Source organism: Myiozetetes cayanensis, unplaced genomic scaffold (genome assembly GCF_022539395.1).
Source record: "Myiozetetes cayanensis isolate MyiCay16 unplaced genomic scaffold, myiCay2020 scf35, whole genome shotgun sequence".
NCBI classification, from domain to species: domain Eukaryota; kingdom Metazoa; phylum Chordata; class Aves; order Passeriformes; family Tyrannidae; genus Myiozetetes; species Myiozetetes cayanensis.
Genome location: NW_026087577.1, coordinates 30914 through 58079, shown reverse-complemented (window position 1 = coordinate 58079; position 27166 = coordinate 30914). Strand labels below are relative to the sequence as shown.

Genomic DNA, 27166 nt, shown 5'->3' with positions numbered 1-27166 from the left:
CAAAAATATTATGCAAAAATATTATACAAAGCAGTGTCAGGGGGTGAGAAATTTCACTTCGGTTTTATTTCAATTGGATTTCTGTTGCAAAGGAAAATCGTGGCTGCAAAAATAACCCCCCACCTGATCGTTCCTAAGGCCCACTAGCAATAAATTCATTCATGTTAAACAAACAAACAAACAAATGAATTTTTGTTTAAATAAAGAAATGTTGTTTAAATAAAGAAATTTTGTTTAAATAAATAAATAAATAGATAATTTTTAAATAAATCACAATACTTTTATCAACACAGTGCCCAGCGAAGCAAACCCCGGGCTGAGCCTGAACTCTCACCGTTTTTCCCTGGGATTTTCTCTAGGAGGTTGAGCAGGATCTGGTTCAGCCTCTCCCTCTGGAGGTGCCTCCTCTCCTCGGGGCTGCAGAGCTGCCTCGTGTCCGAGGGAGCCTCCTCCCCCTTCTTCTCTGCCTCGCAGCCCTCGCTGGGCAGCGGCTCCTTGTCGGGCTCCTCGGGGCCGGGCAGCTCCCCTGGCACCTGCTCTGGGGCTGCCAACACCTCCTCCATCAGGGGCAGAGCATCCTCCTCTTGGTTTAAGTCCTTGATCTGTGGTTTTGAGCGATCTGATTTCCAGGATGACCTGGAGGAGGAAGGTTTTGAGAGATTTTTTTTTCAGACATTCCCCTAAGAGGCCAATTCCCTGCTCCGAGGGCAGGAGCTCCCTGGAACTCATCACTTCCCTCAGCCCCTGCAACCATCACCCCCTCCCCAGGTCCTACCCCACCAAAGGCAGCTGTGACAAACAAATGGCCTCTCATTTCCCTTTGGGAAGGTTTTTATCTCCAGAGGTTCAGCCCAGCCCTTAGTGGGGCTTTTCTGGAAGAGTCACGGCCCTTGAAGGGGGTTTTTGAAGCCTCTCACTTGCATGGACAGCACCACTGGGATCTGGGCTCCTCCATCTGGGAATCCATCTCCACACTCAGCTGCTTTTGCTGACTTTCAAATGGCTCCTGTTCTCTCCCTGCTGTGCATTATTAAGGAACACTTCCCTGGTCTCTCCCTCCTCCCTTGTTCCCTTTCATCTCTCCGGAAGTTTTAGAGAGCTTTAAATAATTTAAACTCCCGATTTCCACAAGCCCTGGGGGAAAACGGGCAGGAGGAGAGTGAACACAGCAAACAGGATCATCTCATCTCCCCTCTTCTCACCAAACAATCTGGGAGGGGACACTCACCTGCCTCCGTTTCTCTTGTAGTTGTCTGGCACGTAATGAGGCTGCAACAGCAATAAAGATTGTGGTTAATGCCAAACCAAAGCCACAGGGCTGGTCTGTCAAACACCCTGGAAGTGCCAATGCAGGACACCCTGGGAATGCTGGCGTGTCTCACACATCAGACAGCTCCAAAGGAGAAGGAACAATCATGTCATAAGGATAAATCAGAGATAAATCAGAGCCAGGCTTCTTTGATTTTTTCCTACCTTCTAAATAAATTTCAAGCCATAGCCCATCATGACATAAATCACCTTTGATCTGTGCACAGCACAAATTCCTTTGGAGGAACCACCTCCAAAGCCACCACAAAGAGCTCTGCTCCAGGGAGAACAGAAGGTTTGCAGACCTCTGTGCTCAGACAGGGCAGTGCTGACCTGGAGACCATCTCTGAGCTCACCCATCACCACCCCCTCAGCACCTCTTTGCCTCTTCCCCCAGACTGTGCATGCTTACAGAATCATGGAATCAAAGAGGCTGGAAAAGCCCTCCAAGGCCATGGATCCACTCTGTGCCCCATCCCCACCTTGTCCCCCAGCACAGAGCACTGAGTGCTATCACCAGTCCTTCCTTGGACACCTCCAGGGGTGGGGACTCCAAACCTCCCTGGGCAGCCCCTGCCAATGCCTGACAATCCCTTCTATCAAGGAATTCCTCCTGATGTCCAACCTGCCCCTCCCCTGGCACAGCTTGAGGCCGTTTCCTCTTGTCCTGTCGCTGGGAGCAGAGGTTGATCCCCACTTAAGGGGTCAGCTCCCCGTGGCCTCCTTCACCAACAGACACTCAGGGGCTCTCCAAAACCCTGTCCAGCCTTCTAACAACAGGTCAGGGAGCTGAGGGAAGCCCCCACTTACTGAGAAGTCTCTCTTGGGAGTGAGTTTCTTGGGGAAGTGGTCGAAGGCGTAGGGCTTGGTGCACACGGGGTAGCGGTTGCGGTGGATCTTGTAGAAGAGGTGAGCTGACTTATCCAGGCGGTAGTCACAGATGTACACATCCTGCTCCTTCACCCCCTTGGGCCTCCCTGGGGGGGGGTCAGGACAGAGCAGACAGGGGGAAAAAGCAGCCATCAGATTGAGGGGGAAACACGTGGTTTGCCCCAGCCCAGCGCTGGAGTGTCGGGGTGTCCCTGTCTGCCCTCCTTCACTCACACACACTGCTGCTTCAATTCGAGGGCAGAATCCACATGCTCTGATCAAACAGCACCCAAACTTCCAAAACAAAAACAATTATCAGCTTTCTCTTCCCTGCCCACCACAATTCCAGCAGTGCTGTCCCTCTTCAAACAGGAATCCCTGTCCTGGGGTAAAGCCACGGTGTGTCCTGGGCTCCAGAACAAGCAAATATCCCCCAGAGCCTCTGGACAGCAGGATTGTTTCAGTGCATGTCACTGGGATAAAGTGAATTTTGCCCCAGTAGCTGGTTCAGCTGTGTTTGGGATGAGGGTAATGTTGGTCACACCCTGATGTTGGTGTTCAGTTCTCACCCTCAACCCAGGCATTGGGTGGGGACTGTACTGGGCTTCCTGGGGCTTATTCATGGAATCATGGCATGGTTTGGGTTGGAAAGGACTTAAAAAACCTCCTGATCCATCCCCTGCCATGGGCAGGGACAACTTTCACTATCCCAAGTTGCTCCAAGCTCCATCCAACCTGCCCTTGGACACTCCCAGGGATCCAGGGGCAGCCACGGCTTCTCTGGGCAAGCTGGGCCAGGGCCTGCCCACCCTCCCAGGGAAGGATTTCTTCCCTATATCTAACCTAAATTTCCCCTCACTTAACCTAAATTTCCCCTCTTTCAGTTTGAAGCCATTCCTCCTTGTCCTGCCACTCCAGTTCCTGATGGAGAGTCCCCCTCCAGCTTCCCTGTAGCCACTTCAGCTACCGGATACCTCTCTCTGTAACCTCCTTTTCCATCACTACTACTGCTGCTATTATTATTATTATTATTATTATTACATTTTATTTCAACCAACTATCCCTATCCCAACCCCTGGGATTTACCCTTTTCCACCCTCTCATCCCACCGTGGGGGCCGAACCCACGACAGCCCCAAAATTCCCACCAACTTGTCCCGTGTTTTGCCCTCCCCTCCCCGTGCCACCCCCTCACCTTTGCAGTAGGTGTAGAGGTCCAGCACACAGCACGTGCCCACCACAGCCTCCAAGGGGATGATTTCGTAGAGGGGGACCCGGAACAGCTCGTTGTGGTAGAACTTGCGGGACGGGGAGTGGTGGGTTTCGTGCGGACGGAAATAGTGGTGGCCAAAGGCAAAACGCTCCTCCCTGGGCAAGGGGGGGGAGAAAAAGGGGAGGGGGGACAGAAATGAAACCCTGGTACAACCTCACTGAATGCCCTGCTCCATTCTGAACTGTCTCTCCTGGGCTTGGGCAATGACTGTGGTGGGCAGTGGAGTCACCACGGGTGTTCCACGTCACCCCTGCAGGCGGGCAGGGCTTCGGTCACAGGAAAAGATGGTTCAGATCTGACTGTCCTTGTCATCCAGTGGGATCCTCTGTGTGCCATGGGAGGTGAGAGCAGCACGACACAGACACCCCATGGGGTTACAGAGCAGCACAGTCCCTTTGCTGGTTTGCACACAACGATTTCTGGGGTTCCCTTTGCCTTTTGTCTCCTTTCTCCTGTGTTTCCATTGAACACCCCACGGGCACAGCGCTCCGTGGCTGTGACTGTGCTGCTGTCACAGGCACTGAACCACCTCACAGCTGCCCCTGAGAACCCTCAGCCTGCTCCAACACTGAGGAAAGCCCAGCAACCTCAGCCTCAAACCTCCGAGCTCCCACCTTTCCCCACTGCAGCTGTGGAGCACAAGCAGAGACAAGCTGCTCACTCCTGCCTTTTTTTAAGACTTTTTTATAAAAGACTTCCTTGGAAATCCCTGTGCCCTGGCAGGTGGGGATGCCTGAGTGGAGAACTCACTTCTCGTTCTTCCAGAGCTTCTCGATGCGGAAGATGTCGAGCTTGTCCCTGTTGATGTGGGACAGCAGCCGGTACGACTGGCGCACGGGGTGCCCGTCGGGGGTCCTGCGGCTGTCTCTCATCAGGTACACGCAGTCACCTGGCAGAGGGCACAGAACACACACCTGTGAAGGGCTGGGCATGTTTGGCAGCTCCCCAAGAACCAGAGGAGTAAATAAAGGTGCCATCAGAACCAACACAAGAGGTCCCTCAGGTTGGATTATAAAGAACGAGGTAAACCCACTGTGATGCTTTCCACAACAGCTTTACAGAGGAAACACCCTTAACTTTCTATGCCCAGACTGAAAACAACCTGTAAGGCAGCAAAATCAATGCTGACAGGCCAAGGGGTACGGAACAAAGCCGGCTGGGATTAGGGAAATGTGGAGGAATTAGCGGTGGCTGCAATGTTTAAGGAATGAATCTTGGAGAGAGAAGATACTTAGGGGGAAGGTTATTATTGAGAAAATAAATCCTGGCCCCAGAAGCCCTCGAGCCTTTGGTTATTCCAGCAGAATTCCAATGAGATGCAGAGCTCAGGGAAGGCAGAGAATGCAGAAAGAGCTGAACGAAATGGCACTGCTGACAACTCAACAAGCCTTTGCCAAGTGCAACCCCTAAACTTCTCTTTATTAATTTTGTCCCATGAGTGAATGAACTCTTTAATTTCTCTGCTCTGCTCTGTGAAATCTCAGAATCTCACAATGACCTGGGTTGGAAAGGAGCTTTAAGACCATCTCACCCCACCCCCTGCCCTGGGTAGGACACTTTCCACTACCCCAGGTTGCTCAGAGCTCCATCCAACCCGGCCTTGGACACTTCCAGGCACTGGAAAAGATTCTATCTCTTGTTATTTCCCTCACAATGAACAAAAACCTGGGAGGTCCCAGGTGATAAAAAGAATGGCACTCTGTTAACTTTGTGCATAACAATTTCTGGTGCTCCCTTGGCCTTTTTGGCTCGTGTAGAACATTTTTCTTGTGTTTTCATTAAATTGCAACGACTCCTGGTTTTTTTCCCCCCTATTTCTTTTCCCCTGTTTTTGGGGTATGTGCAGCTGTGGTTCTTTTCCTTCCATGGATATTGCTGCTATTCATTAGCAGGTTCTGTTGCTGTAACTTCCACAGCTTGGGGACAAAGTGCCAGGGAAATGTGGCCTCAGGTCCATCCACACCTCAGTTTTGTCTGAACCAAGTTTAGGATTAAAGTGAAGGACGAGTAATCCTATTTTCATAAATCTAATCTCACTTATCAATCTGGTCTAAGTGTAAAAGATGCTCCTAAGGACTCCAGCAATGAATCCATGGATTTTTTTCCCTTCTCCTGCTGGAGTTCTGTGTTCCTTCCCAGCACCTTCTGGTTGTACAACTTGCTCAATCCACCCCCTGTACCTGCAGAGGCATTTGGGGCCCAAGAGTGGCAGTTTGGTCCCCTCTGTCCCCTGCTGATGGCACGCAGGGCTCAGCCACAAGAAGGGTATTTCCCTCATTAAAGGACATTTCCCTCATTAAAGGGTATTTCTCTAATTAAAGGACATTTCCCTCATTAAAGTCACCGAGATCAGACCAGAGGTATCTGAGTAAAACTCAGTGTGTCACAACAAAAATGACCTGAGTGCTCTGAATGCCTGGAAGTCGCCAAAAACCCCAGATAAAAACATCACCCATTTGAACAGAGAACATGAAATCAAGCTGTGATACAGCCCTTGGAAGTGAGTTCCTCTCCAGCACAAAAAAAAAACCACGTGAGAAACCCAGTGGCTGAACTCTGGACAGGACAATGCAGAGCAACCACCACCAAGGAGGACTGAATGAAACTCCAGAATCCTGCAAATGGGATAAAGAATATGCTGTCCTTTGACTTTTTTTTTTTTTAATTCTCCACTTTGCCTGAAGTCTCTTCTATTTCCCTCTAGCAAACATATCAGCTGGTTTTACTCATTCAAGAGCAGCTCCCTCATAATGATGAAGGCTTCTTTCTAACCTTATGTGTGTCTGTAGGATGAATTAAAGAAGTACTTATCAGCGAACCGAATTAATGTGGCTGTGGCAGCTGCCTGGGAGAGATTTGGGGCTTCAGAGCACTGTCCAGAGAGATTAAGCTGCAGGGAACACACAAAGCAACGAGCTGGGTGTTTTAATGACCATTCTGCACCGAAATACTGAAGGTCTAACAGCCTTCTTGGCCTTTACTCCTAAATGTTAACTACCAGCAGCTGGCTCAGCATCCTCCTCCCCTGGCCAGAGGAGTCTGCACTCAGGGCAATTAACATTTTTCCATCAAGAGCTTTCACTGTGTGGCACTCCCAGCATCGCAGAGGAAGCTGAGAGTTGTGAAAACTCCAAGGGTTTTTGAGGGGGTGATGGCAGAGATCCCTGCACGTACCTTGGCGGAGCAGCAGGTCGTCCCTCAGCAGGCAGATGTAATAAACACAGCCAGGCTGGGCATAGTGGGGGCGAGGGATCATGGGCACCTCCTGCATGGAAACATAAAACCAGGGAGGGAATCCCGAGCTGCCCGACGTCATCAGTCCCAAAATGGGGCTGAAAACACTTTGGGAAACGCGCAGAGAAGAGGTGACCCCTCACGGGACTGAACCTAAACAGAGGCAGCTGCAGCGAGCGAGACATTTAAAAAGTGAGAAAAACCAAGAGAAATGGAAGAAAGGGAGAACCCAGCATTTACCAGCCCCGGTAAATACAGATGCAAGAGCTGCTTTAGTCTGTAAGTGTGTTAAGGAAGGAGGGCTTACCCTGTTCACAGCCCGGGGCTCACACTGCTCACACAGGTAGTGTTCAACGTCGGAGTTCACACCCATGCAGTCACAGTGCTGCCAGACCTGGGGAGACAGGCACAGCCCGGGTCAGCTGGGGACTCCTGGCACAGGCTGTGCGTACAAACTGCATTTTCTCAAAAAAACATTAAGGGGAGCAAGACAATAACCTTCAGAAAGGAAAATCAAGATGTTCTTTGAACTATTTCACACCACATCAGAAGGCAGACAGGATCCACTGGCAACTGCCTGTGTAAAGGCCCAAAATTGTTGAATTTAATTCCTCTCTCCCAAGGGCAGGAGCTGTGGCAGTTCCAGCTCCTCTCCACAGAAATGCAAGTTGCATTTCCTCTCTGAAAAAACAGCATCTCCACTCTTTTGGAGAGGAAATGACGGGCTGGAGAGGCAATTCATGCTACTGACTACATGGAAACTGCTGGTTATGGAGAAAGAGAAAAGAGAGATTCCGTTTTAGATCCCCCCTGCCTCATCATGAACTTTTCACACTAGATCATCTTTGTAAAGGCCAAAATTGTTGAAATTCAAGGGCAGGAGCTGTGGCAGTTCCAGCTCCTCCACACAGAAATGCAAGTTCCATTTCCTTTGAAAACAGAACTTCTCTTTGGAGAGGAAACGAAGGGCTGGAGAGGCAATTCATGCTACTGACTACATGGAAACTGCTGGTTATGGAGAAAGACAAAAAGAGAGCAGATTCCATTTTGGAATCTCCCCCTGCCTCACCATGCACTTCTCGCACTGGATCATGAGCCCTTTGTCTTTGTAAAGCCCCAAACTGTTGGAATTCATTTCTCCCTCCCAAGGGCAGGAGCTGTGGCAGTTCCAGCTCCTCCACACAGAACTGCAAGTTCCATTTCCTTTGAAAACAGAACTTCTGGAGAGGAAATGAAGGGCTGGAGAGTTAACGAATGTTACTGACTACATGGAAACTGCTGGTTATGGAGAAAGACAAAAAGAGAGCAGACTCCATTTTGTGCCCCCCGTGCCTCACCATGCACTTCTCGCACTGGATCATGAGCCCCTCGTCCTTGTAGAGGCCGCAGATGCAGCGGATGACGTCCTCGTCCTTCTCGTGCCCGTTGTCCTTGTCGCACACCGAGGTCTCGCTGCTGTCGGCCTCGCTGGCCGTCTCGCCCACGATCTCGTCGATCTGCGCGGCCGCCTCGTGCCGGGCGCTGTAGTAGGCCTTGCGCAGCCGGCACACGTCGCGGCCCGTGGGCGATTTCCTGCCGTAGTATTTCTGAGGGAGGGAAAACATGCGGGAAGGGCGTGGTTTCCCAGGCCTGTGCACCCCTGAGATGGGAGGGCTCTGCCCTCAATGCACCCCGAGCAGCAGGGGAGGTGTTGTGGGGTCTAAGGTTGGGCTCGGTGAGCTCGGGGGTCTTTCCCGACCTCTCCAGAGGGTCCATGTGGGTGGAGAAGGGACTGAGAAGGACTTGGGAGTGGTGGGTGACCAAAAAGTCAGTTCTTGTCCCATTCCTGTGCGCTCACAACCCAGAAACCGAGGGGAGCCTGGGCTGCCTCCAAGGCAGAGCGGGCAGCAGGTCCAGGGAGGGGATTCTGCCCCTCTGCTCTGGTGAGACCCCAACTGAAATACTGAGTCCAGTTCTGGACCCCAACATCAGAAGGACATGGAACTGTTGGAGCAAGCCCATGAGGAGGCCACAAAGTTGATAAGGGGGACTGGAGCCACTCCCCTGTGGAGACAGGCTGGGAGAGCTGGGAATGTTCAGGCTGGAGAAGAGAACGTTGTGTGGAGACCTCACAGCACCTTCCAGTGTCTGAAGGGGCTATAGGGAAGCTGGAGAGGGATGTTCATCAGGAACTGGGGTGACAGGACAAGGGGAATGGCTTTACAATGACAGAGATGAAATTTAGGTTGGATATATGAGAGAAATTCTTGGCTGGGAGGGTGGGGAGGCCCTGGCACAGGTTGCCCAGAGAAGCTGTGGCTGCCCCTGGATCCCTGGAAGCATCCAAGGCCAGGTTGGACAGGGCTTGGAACAGCCTGGGACAGTGGAAGGTGTCTCTGCCCAGGGCAGAGGGGTGGGACTGGATGGCCTTTAAGGTCCCTTCCAGCCCAAACCACTCCATGATTCTGTCATTCCGTGACATCTGACACTGAAGAACAAGGTGCTGCTTCCAAAAGGAACTGGAATTTGTTCAGGAGAGCTATTCATGCATGTCCTTGACCTTCTCTGTGCCTGACCTAGGGCAATCAAAGAGCACATCAGCTACTCTCGAGGGCTCCCCAGGAACAGATCAGCACAAGCTTTTCTTCCTTCAAGGTATTTTTTCTGCCTTGGCCACTGTAAGTCAGCAAGAGCACTAGAGGAGGGAGCCTCACCTCTGCATTCCTGAACACCTTCAGCATGTCCCCATCAAAAGCTTCCACAGTTTTGTAGTAGCCAGTCAGGATCTGCTTCTCAATGGTGGCGAGGTCCAAGGGGTCAGAGATCTTCTCGTAATAGTCTGCGTTTCTGCAGGGGGGATGTTGGCACAGTGTCACGTTCATTAGCAATTCCAGCTGTGCAAATCCACCAGGGGGGGATGCTCAGGGATGTTCTGGGAAGGCAGCACTTACTTTTTCTTCGGGGGCAGGTTCAGGAGAGGAGCTGCGAGCGCCTGCCTGGAGGAATCTGCAACAGGGACACACAGCTTAGGGACATTCCTGGAGTTAAAACTTCAAAAAGACAAGTAACTAACACTCAATCTGGGTTTAAGAAAAAGGCTTTTCTGCTAACTGAGCCACGGGAAATGAAAATGCTTCTGCATTTCCAGCTGTTGGTGGCTGCAATCAGACTGCAGGTATCAAAACGAAGGACAAGTGTCCTTGCAACTCCAGAATTTTGAAAAATCAGTTTTAAAGGACAGTTTTAAAGCACAGCAACATCTGCAGGTTCTGATGGCAGAGCAGGGAGTTGAAGATAAAACAAAGTGATTATAGGTAAGGGGGGAAAGAAAAAAAAAGTTCTTTATCATCCCATCTTTTTCTGGTATTTTTAATTCTGAAAGTCCGTTGTTCCAGAGGCTGAAAACGCCCCCACAGAGATATATTTTTTTTTTTTAAGGAGTGTCCAGGTTCCCACCTTTGTAGGATATGATGCTGTCACATATTTCCTTGAAGATCTGTGCCAGGCGGGCAGCACGAGCCACCTCGATGTTCTCCTCGGCCGCCGCCAAGCGCCGCGTCCGCACCGAGCGGGACGTCTGCAGGGCTGAGAACTGGGTCATGAACACGTCTGGGGGAGGGCAGAAAAGAGTCACCTCCAAACAGAAAACCCACCAGGGATCAAATTACAGCATTTCCCCCCCTCTGTGAGTGTTAAAATTAACGTGTAACAGCTCAAGGCTTCGGCTGCCGTTCCCAAGTCGGCTCTCGCTGCTCAGGACTCAACTAAACTTCGGTTTTAATCAGTTTAATCAGCTGGTTATTGGCAGGTTTTATGCTGCTGGAGCAAATAAAACACGTCATTGAGTTCACCCCAAACACTCAATGCCCACATTTTCCTGCACCTGACAGTGGGGGCCAAATCCTGCCAGGCTGTGAGGGTGATGGTCCCACCAACGGGGCTGTTTTTGGAGCAGGGTTAATTTTTCCCTGATAGCTGAATTCTGTCCCACTCCCAACAAGTGGGAGTGGACTGCACACCAAAAAGCTCTAAAATTATGAGGATAGATGACAATTTTCAAAGTCAGCACAGCTGTTTCTGGTCTAGGGATAAAGAGAGCAGGAAATAGCTCTTTTCTGTCAGGGTCCAGCCACGGATGGTCATGGAATCACAGAGTAATGGCATGGTCTGGGTTGGATCTTAAAGATCCTCCTGTTCCACCCCTGCCATGGGCAGGGACACCTTTCACTAGCCCAGGTTGCTCTAAACCCCATCCAGCCTGGCCTTGGACACTTCCAGGAATGGGGCAGCCACAGCTTCTCTGTGCCAGGGCCTCCCCACCCTCACAGGGAAGGATTTCTCCCTCATACCACAGAATTATATCCTAGAACCATTTAGAAAAGACCTCCTTTGATTAATCACCAACCTTGCCACCTAGGCCATGGCACAGTGTTAAATACCACGCTCTGACAACCCCCTCCTGACGAAACACCAGATGTGACCCCTTCTACCAGGATCGAGGAGACTCCCGAGTACTTTTACCTGAGCAAGGATCCCCTGAGTGTCTACTACCTTGCAGTAGTGACTCTACACCGGATTTACAGAGAGATCAACCACCCCCCGTGCTCCCAAGGCAGCCCCCGAGGAGCCTGCGTGGCCTCACCGGATTTGATGTTGCCGTCGTCGCGGCAGATCCCGTTCCAGCGGGTGTACAGGGAGGGGCTGTGCATGTTGTCGCTGACGTGCTTCACCTCCTCCTGCTTCTGCCGGATCTTCTCCCAGTTCCGTACCAGAAACACGTGGTGCTTCAGCACGAAGTTCCTGCGGGAGTTACAAAGGGATTCAAGGACCAGTTTTTAGTGGAAAAAGGAATTCCTTAACGTGAGGGAGTTCAGAGGTGCACTCTGTGCCTTCTCTCCTCAGTGGGGAGGGACTCCAGCCTGGCTGGGTAAAGGGGAACTAAGAGCTGCATCCTCAGGCATTTTGTGATGCATCAGTGTTTGCCCAACACCCCATTTCTGAGCCCAGTCCCCCCTAAACCCTCCCTTACCTCTCCCTGTTGGACATGGGCTTCATCTGCAGCTGAGGGGTCAGCCTGGTCGGGGCGTTCACACTTTCACTGGGTTCCTCAGGGATGTGGCCCCTCTGGAAAACAGATGGTTCTGATAGACAGGAAAAACCTGTGCCAAGAGCCCAGCAAAGCACTCAAAGCAGTCCCTGAGACAGAGCCTGCAGCACTGCTCTACTGCCTGTACAAACACACCAGCTCTGGTCTGATGGCACAGGCTGATTTCCCATTAACCTCCACCCTGCCTTTAATACTTACCCTCTTCTTTAATTTGTGCTTTGACTTCCTCTTCTCTTTTGACCGTCCAGGCCTCCTGTGGGTGCTCACAGACTGGTTGCTTTTGCTTGAAAGTCCATTCATGCGTTGGCTTTTCCCCCCAATTATCCCTCTGCATTTGTCAAAGCCACATTTGCACAGTTGCTTTGGGGAAGGGGGAGGAAAAAAAAAAGAAATTAAATAACCCCCCCAAATATTTCGATTCTCCCTCAATATTCCAAAGAACAACAAATACAACACGAGGGGTTTTGTTAATCGACCTTCAGCTTTACAGAGCTGCTGGTCCTTGGTGAGATTTTTTTTTTTTAAGGCCTCCCAGTGGGATCTTTACCTGCTTTTCAACGTTAAAGGAGTGGAAGTTGTAGTCATAGGTCAGCTCAGTCCCAGCAGGCATGTCCTTGAGTGCATAGAGCCCGATCCGATAAACCCCATTCACGGACCTGCAGGGGAAACACCACCCAATAGGCCCAATAATTACAATAAAATCCTCTCTGCCCACACAGGGGGAGTGTTAGAGACTGCCAGGTCTGTTACAGTAAACTCTGAAGGCCGAAAAGTGAACACAACATTTACAAAGGGGAGGAAGTTGTGCTTCAGGAGAAGCTACAAACTGTCCTGGCTATCACGAGAAATCAGCTTGTCCACTGCCAGCACTCAGGCCCCCTCCTGCACTGAAATCTTACACTGGGCACCAAACTCAGCTCAGAATCACAGAATCACAGAATGGTTTGGGTTGGGAGGGACTTTAAAGTAAAGCCCATCCAGTTCCACTCCCTGCCATGGGAAGGGAAATCCTCCACCAGCCCAGGTTGCTCCAAACCCCGTCCAACCTGCCCTTGGACACTCGCAGGGATCCAGGGGCAGCCACAGCTTCTCTGGGTAACCTGTGCCAGGGCCTGCCCACCCTCCCAGGGAGGAATTCCTTCCCAATATCCCACCTAACCCTGCCCTCTGTTAATTTGAAGCCATTCCCCCTTGTCCTGGCACTCCAGGCCCTTGTCAACAGTCTCTCTCCACCTTTCCTGTAGCTCCTGCAGGCACTGGAAAGCTACAGTCAGGTCACCCCAAAGCTCCTCTTCTCCAGGCAGAACAATCCCAACTCTCCCAGCCTTTCCTCCATCCCTCTGATCCCCTTGGTGGCCCCCTCTGGACCTGCTCCAACAGCTCCACGTCCTTCCTGTGCTGGGACCCCAGAGCTGAGTCCCCTCCCAAATCTTTCATTCATTTCGTGTTGGATTTTCAAATTTAGAACTTGATTACTAGTGCTTAAATCCACCAGAATTATCTGGGAAACACGAGCTACTCTGCTGCACTGTCCCCACAGCGATTCCTGTTACCACCATCTGCCACTTCCCTGTAAATCATTCACTACAAATCCCTCAGCAGTTATTTCCTCCTAGTCTGGCCCCTGCATTTCACGCTGCAGGGTTGAGAACCTGTGCACAGAAGAGAAAATGCCACTGCACCCGTGGCTGGTGTGGCACAGGGTGTGCTGCAATCACACTTATCTCCCTCTTTGCCTGCTTTAAATAAACACCTGAACTGCCACACACAGAGGAGTTCACAGTGTTAGCTGGGCCTCAACATTTACAGTGTGACAACCCTGGCAAAAAAACCTCCCCACCGTTTGCAAAACCACAAAAGCATAAGGAGCTCTGAGGATCGTTGACACCTCTCCCCTGCCCCGTTTTTCAGCTCAGAGCCCCCTCAGCCGCTCTGGCTGCCTCAGAAACCTCTCCTGCCCTCACCACTTCTGCATCTCGCAGTTGGGGTTGCAGCTGTGGTTGATGAAGCGCGCCTCGTTGCCCATGCGGTAGCTGTCGATGACCATCCCGCTGTCCAGGTTCAGGCAGTAGTGGTCGCTGTGGTTGTGGTACTGCTCGATCATCCGGTTCCTGCCACGACACAGGGAGGGCCCCACCCCGTCACTCTGCCCGTCCCCACCCGCAGCCAACGGGCGGTGACGCGGCGAGAGCACGTTCAGGAGTTCTCAGAGAGGGGTTGGAAGGAGAAGAGCAACGGTAAATGGTTTGTGTTTTTGTACACCTCGAGGGGGAGGAAAGCCGTGATTGTACCTAGTTTTTATAAGTCAAGGCCACTGACAGAGCTTGGGTTAGAATTTAGAAATTTGCTCTTCTGGAATGCTCCCCTTTCGGGTTCTGCAGGTTATGTGTACACATTTCGTGGTGATAACCTGTGTATGGAAGAGAAAATGCAAGGACACATTCTTTGGGGTGTCTGTGTATGCACGTGGACAACAACCAGCTGCTTCCTGGGGGCTGGCCAGTTTCTGGAATCACATCCACGGATCACAAGGGCACAGTGACAGGAGTCAGTGTTAGTGGGTATCTCTGTATGAGGAGACTGCAGCTGCCTTCTGGTGGAGCTCTGAGAGCAGCAGGTCCCTCCAACCTCAAATATCCCACGATGCTACGGAGTGAACAAGACAATTTCTTTCTTTCATTGGTTGCTAATGCTCCCACTTGGTTTTTCTTTTTACTTCACCCCCATCTGCAAAAGCCCACGTCCCTTGCAGCCCCACAGTTCTACCTGGCACAGTCCAAATCCTGCACAGTTCTCATTTTGGGTTCACAGTCACTCGTGGCATTTCACATTTACGGGGCAGATGAGGCACACAATTCACTCCAAACACTGACCACTCCTCTCCACTGGACTGAGAAAAACTTCATTGATCTGAAAATGGGAATTCTAAGCCTCCCTTCTGGCTGTGACCAGGACAGGGTTCCTTATCCTCCCCTTTGTTACTGTCTAAGGATATCCCACCCACGACCAAACCCATTTACCGACCCTGAAGCAGCGAACAAATATTTCTACCTGAATTCCTGCTCACTAACAACTTCTCCCAGATATTCAATGATAAACTGTCCTGCTTTCAGGGGCTCTTTGGTACGGATACCCCATCCTTTCTCCTCGGCCCGGAACCTCTCCAGGCACTGCACCCACTCGTGCCTCTGGATCCGCTGGTTGCAGCACTGCTCCCCACAGGGGCAGGTGTTGGGGGAGCACTCTGCAAAGATCATCCTGCAACACACAACAGGGGAGGGGGAGAGCACACTGAGAGCTGGAAAAGACATCAAGCAACAACAGCAGATGAAATGACGAAGCGAAAGGCGCCGGAGAACCAAAAGGCTTTTTGTTTTCGAGGTGTTTTGGGTTCCCGGCCTGGCTCTCGCTGGGGTAAAGTGGAGCTTTTAATGGGGTCTTCCTCTGGGGAAGGGGGGATTGTTAATTTTAATTTCTCTGGCAGTGCTGAGGAATCCCCTGGAGCAGGGAGTTCAGCCTGGGGGGGGTGTGAGTGGGACCCTGAGATGCTCAGACTGGGAATTTTCCCTCCCAGCAGCAGGAAGGAGCCTGGCCCCCTGTGACGATGCCTCTCCTGGCTGGGGTTGCATCCAGCACCACTCTTCTCCTCAGAGATGATGTGAAATAACCCCTGGAAGCCATTCTGACCTGTTCAGACAATCCTCCACGCAGCCCTTGCCACTGTCATCCTCTGGTTTCTTACAGTTGCAGGTGGTGGCCTCGTAGCCAGAGAGAGGTTTGACATCCACGTAGACATCTGGAGGAGAAAAGAGAAAGGAAACAAACCCAAACAGGGGAAAGAATTCTTCCCAGGTGAAAAACCCAGAACTGCTCATCTACAGTATTTTTCATTCCAACGAAATAAAGCAGTAAAAAAGCAGGTGGAAGTGCCTTTGGCAGGACAAAGAGCAGGACAGAAAGGAGGGGTTGTCACGTGAAAATCCCACAATTAACAGTTTAGTAATGAGATCTTACTTACTAGAACGGATTTTTTTGTAAAGTGGGACATCTGGCTTTTTATACAACTGAAAGGAAGAGAAAGGAAATTTTAATACATTGCATAAGTGCATCTGTTATTCAAAAGGATCAGGGAAATGATGTTCTGTACACAGGGAACAGTTCTGTAATCATTCCTAGAAATCTGCATTCTCCTCCCTAGGCTCAGACTGCATTAGCAAATAGGTCACCAAGAGGATGTGAATAAGCAGAACTTGGGTTTAATGAGGCAGTGGAGCAATTTGTCCACCCCATGGCTTGTTCTGTGTGCCCTGTCCCAAGGGCAGGCCCCTCTGGACAGGGCTGGAAAGAAGGGCAATTATTTAAACCCACTTTGGGGAAAGCAGCTTTGGTGGAGTTCACCACGTGCCAACAGCCTGAGAAAGTGAAAAAGAAAAATCAAGGTGCTCATCAAAGCTTATCAAAGTGATCTCAAGGGTCTTTTCTCTTTTAAAGGATTCTCTACTGTGAGCACAGGTGGGGGAAATGCAGATTCATCTTCCCATCGGAGGAACTTCCTCTGCAGGTGGAGATGGCAGGAGGGAAAAGGGAAGCTTACACCACAACTGATGATTTCATCTGTGTTCCAGCTTTTCAAACGGGCTCTGAGGGATAATTTCCAATTATTCCCTGTTTCACCCACATTTCCTGCACCAAGAGTGACACCCAGGCACAACCCAGACCCCTGCACAGAGAAAACTCCTCTGCAGGGGCCTCTGACATTCCAGGGAGAGATGGAAAATGTCAAGGAAGCAGATCCCATGTATTTATTATTTATGGAATACGGAGCAGATGAGACAGGCAGATGTAACTCATCGTCCATATGCCACAAGAAAGTGTCCTCAGCTGAAGTGTCCCCAGCGCTCCCGACTCGAGGATCAGATTCCAGGGGCCACAGTACCTGGGAATTTGTCCTGCTCATTTACACGCTCAAGTTACACATTCTTGCCACAGAGCCAGGGACAGATTCCCCCAGCAGCCCCAAATCCTGAGGTGGGAACTTCTCAGGGGGGAAAAAAAACCCAAAAACCAAAACAAAAAATCAAAAAAACCCAAACCCTCCTATTTTTAGGCTCGCACGTATTTAAAGCTTTTAAAACAGAGAACGAGCCCGTTCGACAGTTTCTCCTCTTCCCCTCAGCACGAAAAAAATTTCAGCTTGCAAGTGAAAAATAAATTCCACTCTGCTGGGACCGATCCAAGAAAAACAAGGCCCGAGATTTGTCGGTGCTGCTGGCAGCACATCCCGATGATTCTCCCGAGGCCCCGTCTGCAACCGGCACAGAGCGGCGCCAAAATAAGAGCCTGCAGCCCAAATTCCCGACTCCTGCCAGCAGAAACTCCCAGGATCGCTATTTTGCAAGAGCTGGGATAATGGGAATTATCCCCACCGAACACATATGCAAATCCTTTCTCTCTCCTCAACAGTGGCAGCGAGGAGATGTTCCCCCAGCAGGCAGGATGTGCAAACACAGCTCTCTGTGCTGCTGATTCCTTTCTAAGGCTTCTGATGGCAATCTTGGCAGCCCAGCGGGTTTTTATCTCCTACCTGGTTGTGTTTCCACTGCCAGAGGATGTCGTAAGGCAGCTGGAAGTCGATTCTCTTTTGTCTGAGGTACTTCCCTGGAACAGAAAGGTTGGTGAGTGGCACGTGCTCCTCTCCACGTGTCCCCCGAGAGCGGCTCCAGGCGCCTCGCCAGGGTCTGACAGGGCCTCCCAGCTCTGGAAGGGAGAGAGGGGAGCAGAAGCCTCCCAGAACATTCTGTCTGTCAGGGGAAGAGGCTCCAGGAGGCTGTGTCTGTGCTCTGCTCTCCTGCCCTGGGCAGGGGGGACCTGCCATGGACAGGCAGGGGAGGGGTTGGCTCAGATCTGACCACAGCCCTGAGAGAAGTGACCACAATACCTGAGAGAAGTGACCACAGCCCTGGGCAGGGACAACAGCACTGAGAGGAGTGACCACAATACCTGAGAGAAGTGACCACAGCCCTGGGCAAGGACAACAGCACTGAGAGGAGTGACCACAATACCTGAGAGAAGTGACCACAGCACCTGAGAGAAGTGACCACAACACCTGAGAGGAGTGACCACAGCACCTGAGAGGAGTGACCACAGCACCTGAGAGAAGTGACCACAACACCTGAGAGGAGTGACTACAATACCTGAGAGAAGTGACCACAACACCTGAGAGAAGTGACCACAACACCTGAGAGAAGTGACCACAGCCCTGGGTAAGGACAACAGCACTGAGAGAGGTGACCACAGCACCTGAGAGGAGTGACCACAGCACCTGACACAACTGACCACATCCCTGGGCAGGGACAACAGCACCTGAGAGAAGTGACCACAACCCCTTACACAACTGACCATAACATCTGAAACAACTGACCACAAAACCTGAGAGAAGTGACCACAGCCCTGGGCAGGGACAGCAGCACTGAGAGAAGTGACCACAACACCTGAGAGGAGTGACCACAGCCCTGAGAGAAGTGACCACAGCCCTGGGCAAGGACAACAGCACCTGGCACAACTGACCAGAGCACTGAGAGAGGTGACCACAACACCTGGCACCACTGACCACAACACCTGACACAACTGACCATAACACCTGACACAACTGACCACAACACCTGACAGAGGTGACCACAGCACCTGACCCAGCTGACCACAGCCCTGGGAAGTGACAACACCTGACAGAGGTGACCACAGCCCTGGGAAGTGACACCACCACCTGACCCAACTGACCACAGCCCTGTGCCTCCTCTGTGAGACACCTCCAAGCTGACAGGTTCTCCTGAACCCTCCTGGGCACAACCCAAAGCTTTAGCCCAGCACAGAACCTGCTGCCCTGCCCCAGCAAGATGGTAAATCCCCACACTGCACTCAAAGAAATCAAACCAGTTTTAAAAATAGCCTCCAAGCCTGTTCCTGTGACCTTTACCAGCAGAGATTTAAGAATGAATTCAGACTTGGCAAACACGTTCCCGAATGTTTTGGAAAGGCTTCAAGATGCTCTGTATTTTCAGCAATAACTGAAACTGTTTCAGACAGAAATTGGTGCTTTCACTGCAGATTCTGGCCGTGCTCTGACATTCCCTGTCACCCCAAAAGGACACTGACCCATGACATCACTCGTACCAGACCCCAGGGCTGACACTGGTGAGTTCCAGCCAAGATTAAACATCCTCTGCTGGCTTTGCTGGAATCCTGTGTCACAAAACTGCAGTGAGCAGGATGAGGTGTCGCTCCCAGGTCTCATTTTCCCAGCTTTCCTCACTCTTAACAAGTGCCTTTATGTTCCTCCAGCACCGGTTCCATGTAAATTCACACGCACTCCCTCTCCACTGGAAAATCAAAATGGTAATGTTTTCCTTACAATTCACCCCTAAATTACTCTTCATTTTCAATGCCTTATTCATCCCTAGCAGGTTCCAGGAAAGAGCTAAATCTGCTGGGAATTTGCTTTCACTTCTGTGACCTCAGCAGCCCAAACAAAGGGCTCTTTCAGGTGCCCTGGCAGCGAGCCTGGAGCAGGGGAAGGTCCCTTTTTCCCCCCCTCCCTCAAGTGCAGTGCCCTGGCAGAGTCCCAGACGTGGTCAGTGCTCTGGGGTTAAAGCATCCCCAGTGCCCAGGATGGAGCCAGGGGAGCAGCTCAGCTCCAGGAGTGTCAGCAGCACAAACATGGGCTGGGAATCTGAGTGTCCTGGCAGATGTCTCGGCAAGCTTTGATGATCCCCCTCCCTTCAAACAGGAACTCGACAAGAGGGCAGGTTTTGGGAGAATTCTGGAGGATTTTAATCACCACCATCAGCTCTGAAACCTGTTCTGTGGCCCCTGATTCACACAGACCTTTCTGCCAGAGCTGTGCAGGGAGTAAAACTTCTCAGCTAAAGGAAAGTGAGTGTCTGATGGCACAAATGTTCCTGCTGAACACTCTGGAATGTCCCAAACCTGCCTGGCATGACAGGACTTGCAGCAGGGAAACCACAGCACTTCAGAAGCTGAAAGAATGACCTGAGAAGTTACTCAGTCCCGGTTTTTGTCCTGGGAAATGATGGGAGCTGAGATCGGTCTGGGAGCTCGGGAACATCCCGTCCCTGGGAGCTGCATCCCAAGCTCCAGCAGCTCCAAATGCCTGGGCTAGACCTGAGTTACAGCTTCTTTCCACAGGCACTTCCCTGGAAATGCCCAGGTTGGACAGGGCTTGGAGCAACCAGAGCTAGGGGAAGGCGTCCCTGCCCACGGCAGGACAGGATTCTGGGATTCTCCAAAACCCTAAACCCCCATTTTTGTCCTTCCCAAGACCTAAAAATGGGGATAAAATAAAAATTTAAGATAGCAGCAAAGCTTCTCGTTCTTCCACCCTTTATCCATGTTTAAGGGCAGACAGAGGGACAGGGGGGAAATTTATTATTCCATGCTCAGCTTTTGGGATTTAACAAACGGTCCTAAATGGCTCTGGCTACTCTGCTGCAGTTTTACTTTGAGGAGGACACTGTTGCTCTGCATTTCACCAAAGGCTTATCACACTAAAGCAGGGTTTAAAACCAGACAAAGTTAAAATAAAGGCCTCCTGAGTCCAAACTGGGGAAACACAGAGAGACAAGCTGTGGCTCCTTGGCAGAGTTCAGGGGTGACCAAAAGGCAAGGGGGGGATTAAAAACCAGGGAAGAGGGAGGGAGCAGAGGGCTGGGCTGGGCAGTGCAGGGGAATTGTCACCTCCACACCCACCTCCCACAGCCAAGCCTGCCCCAGGTACCCACCGACGTGGATGGGGGCAGGGAAGAGCCCGTGCTCGTGCTCCCCAGGGGTGTATTCCAGCTTCTCCTTCTTCAGCTGGATCAGGCGGCTCTTGGGGCTGTGGGGGACAAGGGACACAACAGGAAGGTCACAATGGGTGGCACCTGGAGGGGACAGTTCTGCTGGGGGTCAATAAAGGGCTGTGTTGGGAGTGCCTGCAGTGCCAGGAGCACAAACAGCACCCAGAGCCTGCCAGGCTGCTTGTCCAGCACCCTGAGCCCAGCCCTCTCACCAGGGCATTTCTCTCTTTTCTTCCTGGTTTGTCTCTTTTCTTCCTCTTTTCCTGTTTTTTTTTTCTTCTTGACATAATTTTTTCTTCTCTCCTCCTTTTTCTTTTCCTCCTTTTTTTTCTTTCCTCTTTTTTCTTAATCTTTTTTCTTTTCATATTTTTACCTCTTTCCTCTTTTTTCTTCCTCCTCCTTTTTTCTTCTTTCCTTTTTTTTCTTCTTTTCGTCCTTTTTTCTTCTTCCCTCCTTTTTCTTCTTTCTTCATCTTTTTTTCTTCTTTCCTTTTTTCTTTCATCCTTTTTCGTCTGTCTTTCATCTTTTTTTTGTTTTCTTCCCTCTTTTTCCTTCTTTCATCTTTTTCTTCTTTTTTCCTCTTTTTTCTTCTTTCCTTTCTTCTTCTTCCCTTTTTTCATCTTTTTTCTTCTTTTCATCTTTTTTTCTTCCTTCCTCTTTTTTCCTACTTCCCTCTTTTTTCTTCTTTCCTATTTTTTCTTCCTCTTTTTTCATCTTTTTTTTCTTTCCTCTTTTTTTCTTTCCTCTTTTTTTTTCTTATTTCCTCTTTTTTTCTTTTTCTCTTTTTTTCCTATTTTTTCTTATTTTTCTCTTTTTTTCTTATTTTTCTTTTTTGTTTCTTTTTCTCTTCCCCCCCCCCTCTCTTTTTCTCAGGCAACGCCTCACGACACCATCGACCTTACAAGCCCAGCAGATGATTTAGAAGCAAATAACTGACCCCACACAAACAAAAGCCAACCAACAATTCACATCTGCTGATTTTTGTGACACCTGCACAGCCCTGTCCTCCTGCTCTGCTGAGGGCAAATGTTCCTGTGCTGCCCTTTAGGAGGTTCTTCAGCAGGACAAGAACAGGAGCCAAGGAGGTGGAATTAACTGATATTTAAGGTCCCTTCCAACCCAAACCATTCCAGGATGCTCTGAGGGTCAGGAACAGAACTGATGATGAATTTGTAGTTTATATTCTTTTCTTAAACCTTGCTGGATTTCTGGTACCTGTTCCACGAGTGCAAGTTACGAAAAACTTGGATTAAAAGGCTTAATTAAGGGGATTAAAACCTCCCCAAAACAAAATGCCCCAAACCCAAACCCTGCCCACCCTTCTCATCTTTTATCCTTGCAGGTTGTGCTGCACCAAATCTTTAAGGCCTTAAAGGAACTACTGACAGGACCTGGAAAACAAGTTCTGATTAAGAGGAAATAGGGATTTTAAAAGGCAAAGTGTTCCCAAGAGGCAAGCAAACCCTTAAACCAAAGGCAGAGAAAAAAAAAGGGAGAGCATTCCATAGGAAGGTGACTTCATTCAAGCCAAATATGCACCCCTTAACACACCCATCTTCTGTGCAAATGGAAAAATAAAGTTGCAACAGATTAATGACAAGGAGGAGCCCAGAGTGAAAGGGAAATGATTATCTGAAAGCACAGAATATCCCACGAATTTCTTCAGGCTCTGTGGACCCTCCTGGGTCAGGCCTGGTCACGATGGGCTTTGTGAGTGAGAGCACAAAAGGGCTTGAGGGGCTCCAGAGGGAGGGCCTGAGATGCCAAAATCAAGCAGAAATATTAATAAAAAAAAGGAAATATGCTCAAATCATCGAGTATAAACCACACAGGCAGTTTTATAAACATTAAGAAAAAAAAGGGCTTTGTGAATTCCAAAAGGCCTCTGTGCAGTGTCAAGAAAAGGTGAGTGTTGCTACATAAAAGGCTGGACTTGATGACCTCAGAGGTCTTTTCCAACCTTAGTGACTCCATAAAAAACACTTCCCACTCTGTAATCCACTGCACCACGTTGGCTGGGATTGGTTCCCTGTGGAATTACGTTTTTGAGGTGTGGAGCCCGGTTTTCTCTCTCTGACCAGTGTGACAAACGCTTTAAGTGGGGATAAGCTGGTCTGGCTCGGTGTAACTGCAGGGTCAACCACCCCAGTGCAAGGTTGGATTTTCCATCCAGCCACTGTCCCAGGTGCCCTGGACATCAGGATGGGACAAAGGAAGGGCCAGCACAGGAAAAGGAATAAGCCAAAAAGGTGACGAGAAAGCCCAGCTGATTGTCCCCAGTGCAGGGTCAGGCACCTCTGCACTGCTCCTGTACCAAAATACTGCTATTTCCCTAAACAATCTCCAGCATTTTAATTCATTGCTGATTCACTAATGGCTAAATTTCTCTGGTGAACTGGAATTTTCACTCTTCTAGGAAAGCCACTGCTGGATAAAGAGAGTGATTCCTGCCTAAAATCTTCCTCTGTTTTCAAAGCTGCAGCCACACACACTGAACCTCCCTCCAGCAGCAGATCCAGAGCTCTCCCAGTGGGAGCCGAGGGTTGGGAACACTCCTGTGGAGGCTGCAGCTCCACTGCCTACAGAATTATGGCTGGAAACTCTGGGGTAGAACTGAGAGTGCCTCAGCAACTCAGGCCTTTTATTCTTGGTTCATTGGCAAGGAATGAAAATCTGAGCTCCTCTGACTGTATTTCAGTCAGGTTTCTGCACAGGGGTGAGCTGGAGGGAAATCCTGCTGAGGCAAATGAGAGAAAATGGAGCAGTTTAAAAATATCTGTTAGAACTGGCTGCTTAAATCTCTTTTAAAAACAGCCAAACGACACTGGCCAGGCCAGGCCAAACTTTTCCTGTGCTGCTGGATGTGAGTGATGCAGGGAGAGGCAAACAGCACACCTCAGTACAACTTTCACTAGTTCCTCCTGGTATTTTAGGGAATATTTAGGAAGGATGGAGAAGGAAAATGGCTCTTAAGTCTGCAGGTGAACAGTGCAAAGAGAACCAGAGAAAAAGTAGGGTTTAAAACCCACCAAACAGGCACAGGGAGTGTGGGAAGGGGAGCCACAATCACCGTGGCAGCACTAGAGGGTGCCCCACCATCACAGAGCCTTTTCTCCACCCAGACCAGGCTTTCCCAAGCAGGGAAGTTACATAAAAAACAGTGGGATAACGAGAGGAACTCCTGCTCTCTCTCTCATCTCCTGCACTGCCACATGTCTTGCCCTCGCAGCAGAACTGGAACAGCACATTAAATCAGCAGGGAATGTAATAAAAAATAAAAAAAATAAATGAAGTGGGGATTTAGTCTGCTGAAAGCAACTTGGTGAAGGAGTCACTTCTGCTGAACCAACTTGGTAAAGGAGTGACCCAGTCACTTCTAAAGAAGTGACTGGGTCACTCCTTTACCAAGTTGGTTCAGCAAACTCCACCCAGAAGTGAGTGAAGAAGAGAAGGCTCCTCTCAGCAGAGCATCCAAGGGTTAAAGTTTCAGCACATCTGAGCTCAGACACTTTGGTCAGACTCAGATCTTTCTTCCTTCCTTTCATCACTTGATCTTTGATCCATGGCAAAGATGCCTTCATTCCACTCTGGACAAGAGAACACACCAGGAGCAGCTGATAAACTGCACTGGCAGTTTCCCAGTGGTCTCTGTAAACATTTTTTTTGAAGTGACAAAAGAGAGAAGGTGCCAAATTTTCTCTCTTTTCCAACCTGTCAGGTCCCATTAGGGCAGAAGGACAAATTCCTGACTGACTTCAACACACATTTGTTCAGATGGCTGCAGGAAACGTGTGTGACTACAAAGGGCAGAGGAAGGAGGAGGTGTCCACAGGCTGTGAGCCAGTGGGAAAAGAAAAAAAATGAAGGAATGCTGGATTTCTAGCCTGAACATCTCACAGAAAATGGAGATGAACTTCACTGAGCTGTGAAACGTTCTGGGTGCATATGTGAAATTCCTTCACACGCAGGATGAGCAGTTGTCACCACTCAGCCAGTGAAAACAGGAATCCAAGAGCCCCTTTCCTGCAGACACTGCTCAGCACCTGCACACACAAAGTGCTGAACGAAGCTCTCACCTTCCTCAAAGTCAGCGCCAGGAACACTTGCAGACTGCTCAAGGCTGCCTTCTGACTGGGGTTACAGCTGACATCCTCCCTGCCTCAGGTTCTGACACTTAAATCACCTGGCCTGATTTTTCCCAGGCTTCAGCTGAGCTGATGTTTTATTCCAGCTCCTCGTTAGCAGCTGCTCTTAATGGTTGTGGGTGAGGGAGTTTCCAGGGGGGCTGCCAGGGAGCAGCTTTACTTACTCTGTTGTTTTGTACACATCAGAGTAGAGCCCTGCCTTCTGGTACTTCTTCTTGGGGGGTCGAGGGGCTTTCTTCTCACGCTGGGGCAGAGCAGGCAGAGGCTGCTCAGGGTTCTCAGACTCAGGTGCTTTCCCAAGGGCGTCCTGTGGGCTGGGAGGGTCAGCCACTGTCTCAGAGAAACTGGGAGGAGAAAGGAAAAGATTAAAGATTAAAGATTACCATTCCATAAAGATCCTCTCACCAGATTTCATTATTCCTCCCCGTTATCTGCTCAGCAGAAAAAGCCTCTGAATTAAAAGTTAATTTAACAGTCTCAGTTATTTAAAAAAAAACGCAACTCAACGACCATGATCAAGGGGGGGGTTAAGCACAATCTGAAGAAATGCACAATATTTTTGTAGTAACATTATTAGTTATTACAAAAAGAATGTTGTTTGTACTGCTAATGTTTATCCCTTGGAGCCTCAGTTGAGTAATTCAGAAGGCAGCTCATGCTCTCTGCCTTTGGACTCTAAAAATAAGCACGTGGTAACCCTTTCCTTGGCCTTCAGGAGAGTCACAGAGCAGCCCCTGAGGCCATTTCTGGAAAGGACAACTTCTGACAGAGTTTAATCTGTTTGCTGGTGACTCTGGGGACAAGCATGAGAAGATGAGATCAGAGAGGGATCCCTGGTGTGCTCCTTCACCAGTGATTGCAGAGGTGCAGCCCTGACCCCTCCTTGCTGCTTTGGCTTTACTCCTCACTCTGTGCACCAACTGATGTCCCCTCACACCCTGTGTTTGGCTGTGACCCACACAAGTAACACTCCAGAGTTCCCACAGCTCTTCAGGGTTCCTTTCTCCTCCAGGATGGAGGAACAACCTGTGGCACCTCATTAAACTCATTACCGACTCATTAAACTCACCCTTCACCAACACAACCAAAAGCTCGCTTCGCTTGAGCCACGAGCACAGAACCAACAGTTTGAGGTCCCCTGAGATCACACCCTGTTCTGGGGTGTGTTCAGTGCCTGAGGAAGGCCTGGAGCACACTTAGAACGTGTTGGTTCCCTCTAAACTGAACTTAGTAAGAGTAGATTGCTACGTGTGCTTGATGAGATTCAGAGGAATCCCTGAGCAGAGGCTTCCCTCACGGATTGAAATGTTACAAAATAAGGGGACAAAACCGCAAGGGAATCACCTCTTATTGCTCTCCTGTTCATCCTCAGGCAAAGACTTGTGCCTCTTCCTGGCCTGCTCCTCCGGCAGCCACCTCTTCCTCTTCCAGCCCTTGCGGTGCTCGGGGTTCAGGTTGACGCTCTGCACCACGGCCTCGATGACGTCCGTGATGGTGTCAGGGCCCAGGTGCAGGGGGCTGCTGCTGCTGCTGGGCTCCCTGTTCTCCAGCTCCTGGCTCACCAGCCTGTGGGCCTGGAACGCCTGCATGGACACCACGGCCTGCAGCGGGTACTTCCTCGGCCGCCCCGGCCGCCGCTTCACGAAGTTGTTGCCGGTCCGCGACTGCCTCTGCAGCTTCTTGGCCTTCAGGATCTTATTGACGTGGTCCAGATTTTTTTTTGTGGCCAGGATCTTGTTGTAATTGCACATTTTCCTCGCTTGGCGCTGCATGGCCTCCACCACGCTCCTCTTGAGGTGCCTGGGGGAGTAGCTGCCAGGCAGCCGCTCCGACAGGAGGGAGATGCTGTCGCTGCAGGAGCTGCTGGGAACGGCCGGAGCCACCAGGCTGTCCTGCTTGCCCAGAGCTCTCTCCCTGGAGTGGTTCCTCGCAGGACTGGCCGAGGGGGGCACGGACACGTTGGCCATCACGGCTTCCAGGCTCTTGTCCAGGGCGGGAGGGCCCTCCTGCTGGGCCATGCGCTGCAGCAGAGTGTCCACCGAGTCCTCGGCCGGGGCCAGGCGGCTGCTCCGGGCGGGCACCGACACCCCTGAAACACAGACACAGCCTCAGCAAAGCTGGGGACAGACACAGCCTCAGCAAAGCTGGGGACAGACACAGCCTCAGCAAAGCTGGGGACAGACACCCCTGAAACACAGACATGGCCTCAGCAAAGCTGGGGACAGACACAGCCTCAGCAAAGCTGGGGACAGACACAGCCTCAGCAAAGCTGGGGGACAGACACGGCCTCAGCAAAGCTGGGGGCAACCGGGTGGAGTCACAACCAAAACACATCAACCGAACGGGCTGATGGTGTTTGGTGACTGCCCAGAACGCCCCATGACAGGACACCCGATTTC

At 50.5% G+C, this 27166-nt stretch overlaps 1 protein-coding gene across 1 annotated transcript in view; it reads right to left on the bottom strand.

Moving 5' to 3' along the window:
• ASH1L (ASH1 like histone lysine methyltransferase) overlaps positions 1 to 27166 on the bottom strand; it is a 58915-nt gene that overhangs the window by 3462 nt on the left and 28287 nt on the right. Inside the window, 23 exon segments of the mRNA XM_050327791.1 lie at positions 335 to 636; positions 1229 to 1269; positions 2119 to 2285; positions 3373 to 3545; positions 4201 to 4339; positions 6625 to 6715; positions 6992 to 7078; positions 8022 to 8270; positions 9378 to 9510; positions 9615 to 9669; positions 10120 to 10272; positions 11306 to 11463; positions 11693 to 11787; positions 11969 to 12130; positions 12318 to 12426; positions 13735 to 13881; positions 14822 to 15028; positions 15458 to 15566; positions 15789 to 15834; positions 17355 to 17428; positions 20566 to 20660; positions 24932 to 25111; positions 26112 to 26856. Coding sequence (XP_050183748.1) covers positions 335 to 636; positions 1229 to 1269; positions 2119 to 2285; positions 3373 to 3545; positions 4201 to 4339; positions 6625 to 6715; positions 6992 to 7078; positions 8022 to 8270; positions 9378 to 9510; positions 9615 to 9669; positions 10120 to 10272; positions 11306 to 11463; positions 11693 to 11787; positions 11969 to 12130; positions 12318 to 12426; positions 13735 to 13881; positions 14822 to 15028; positions 15458 to 15566; positions 15789 to 15834; positions 17355 to 17428; positions 20566 to 20660; positions 24932 to 25111; positions 26112 to 26856 — 3717 coding nt within the window.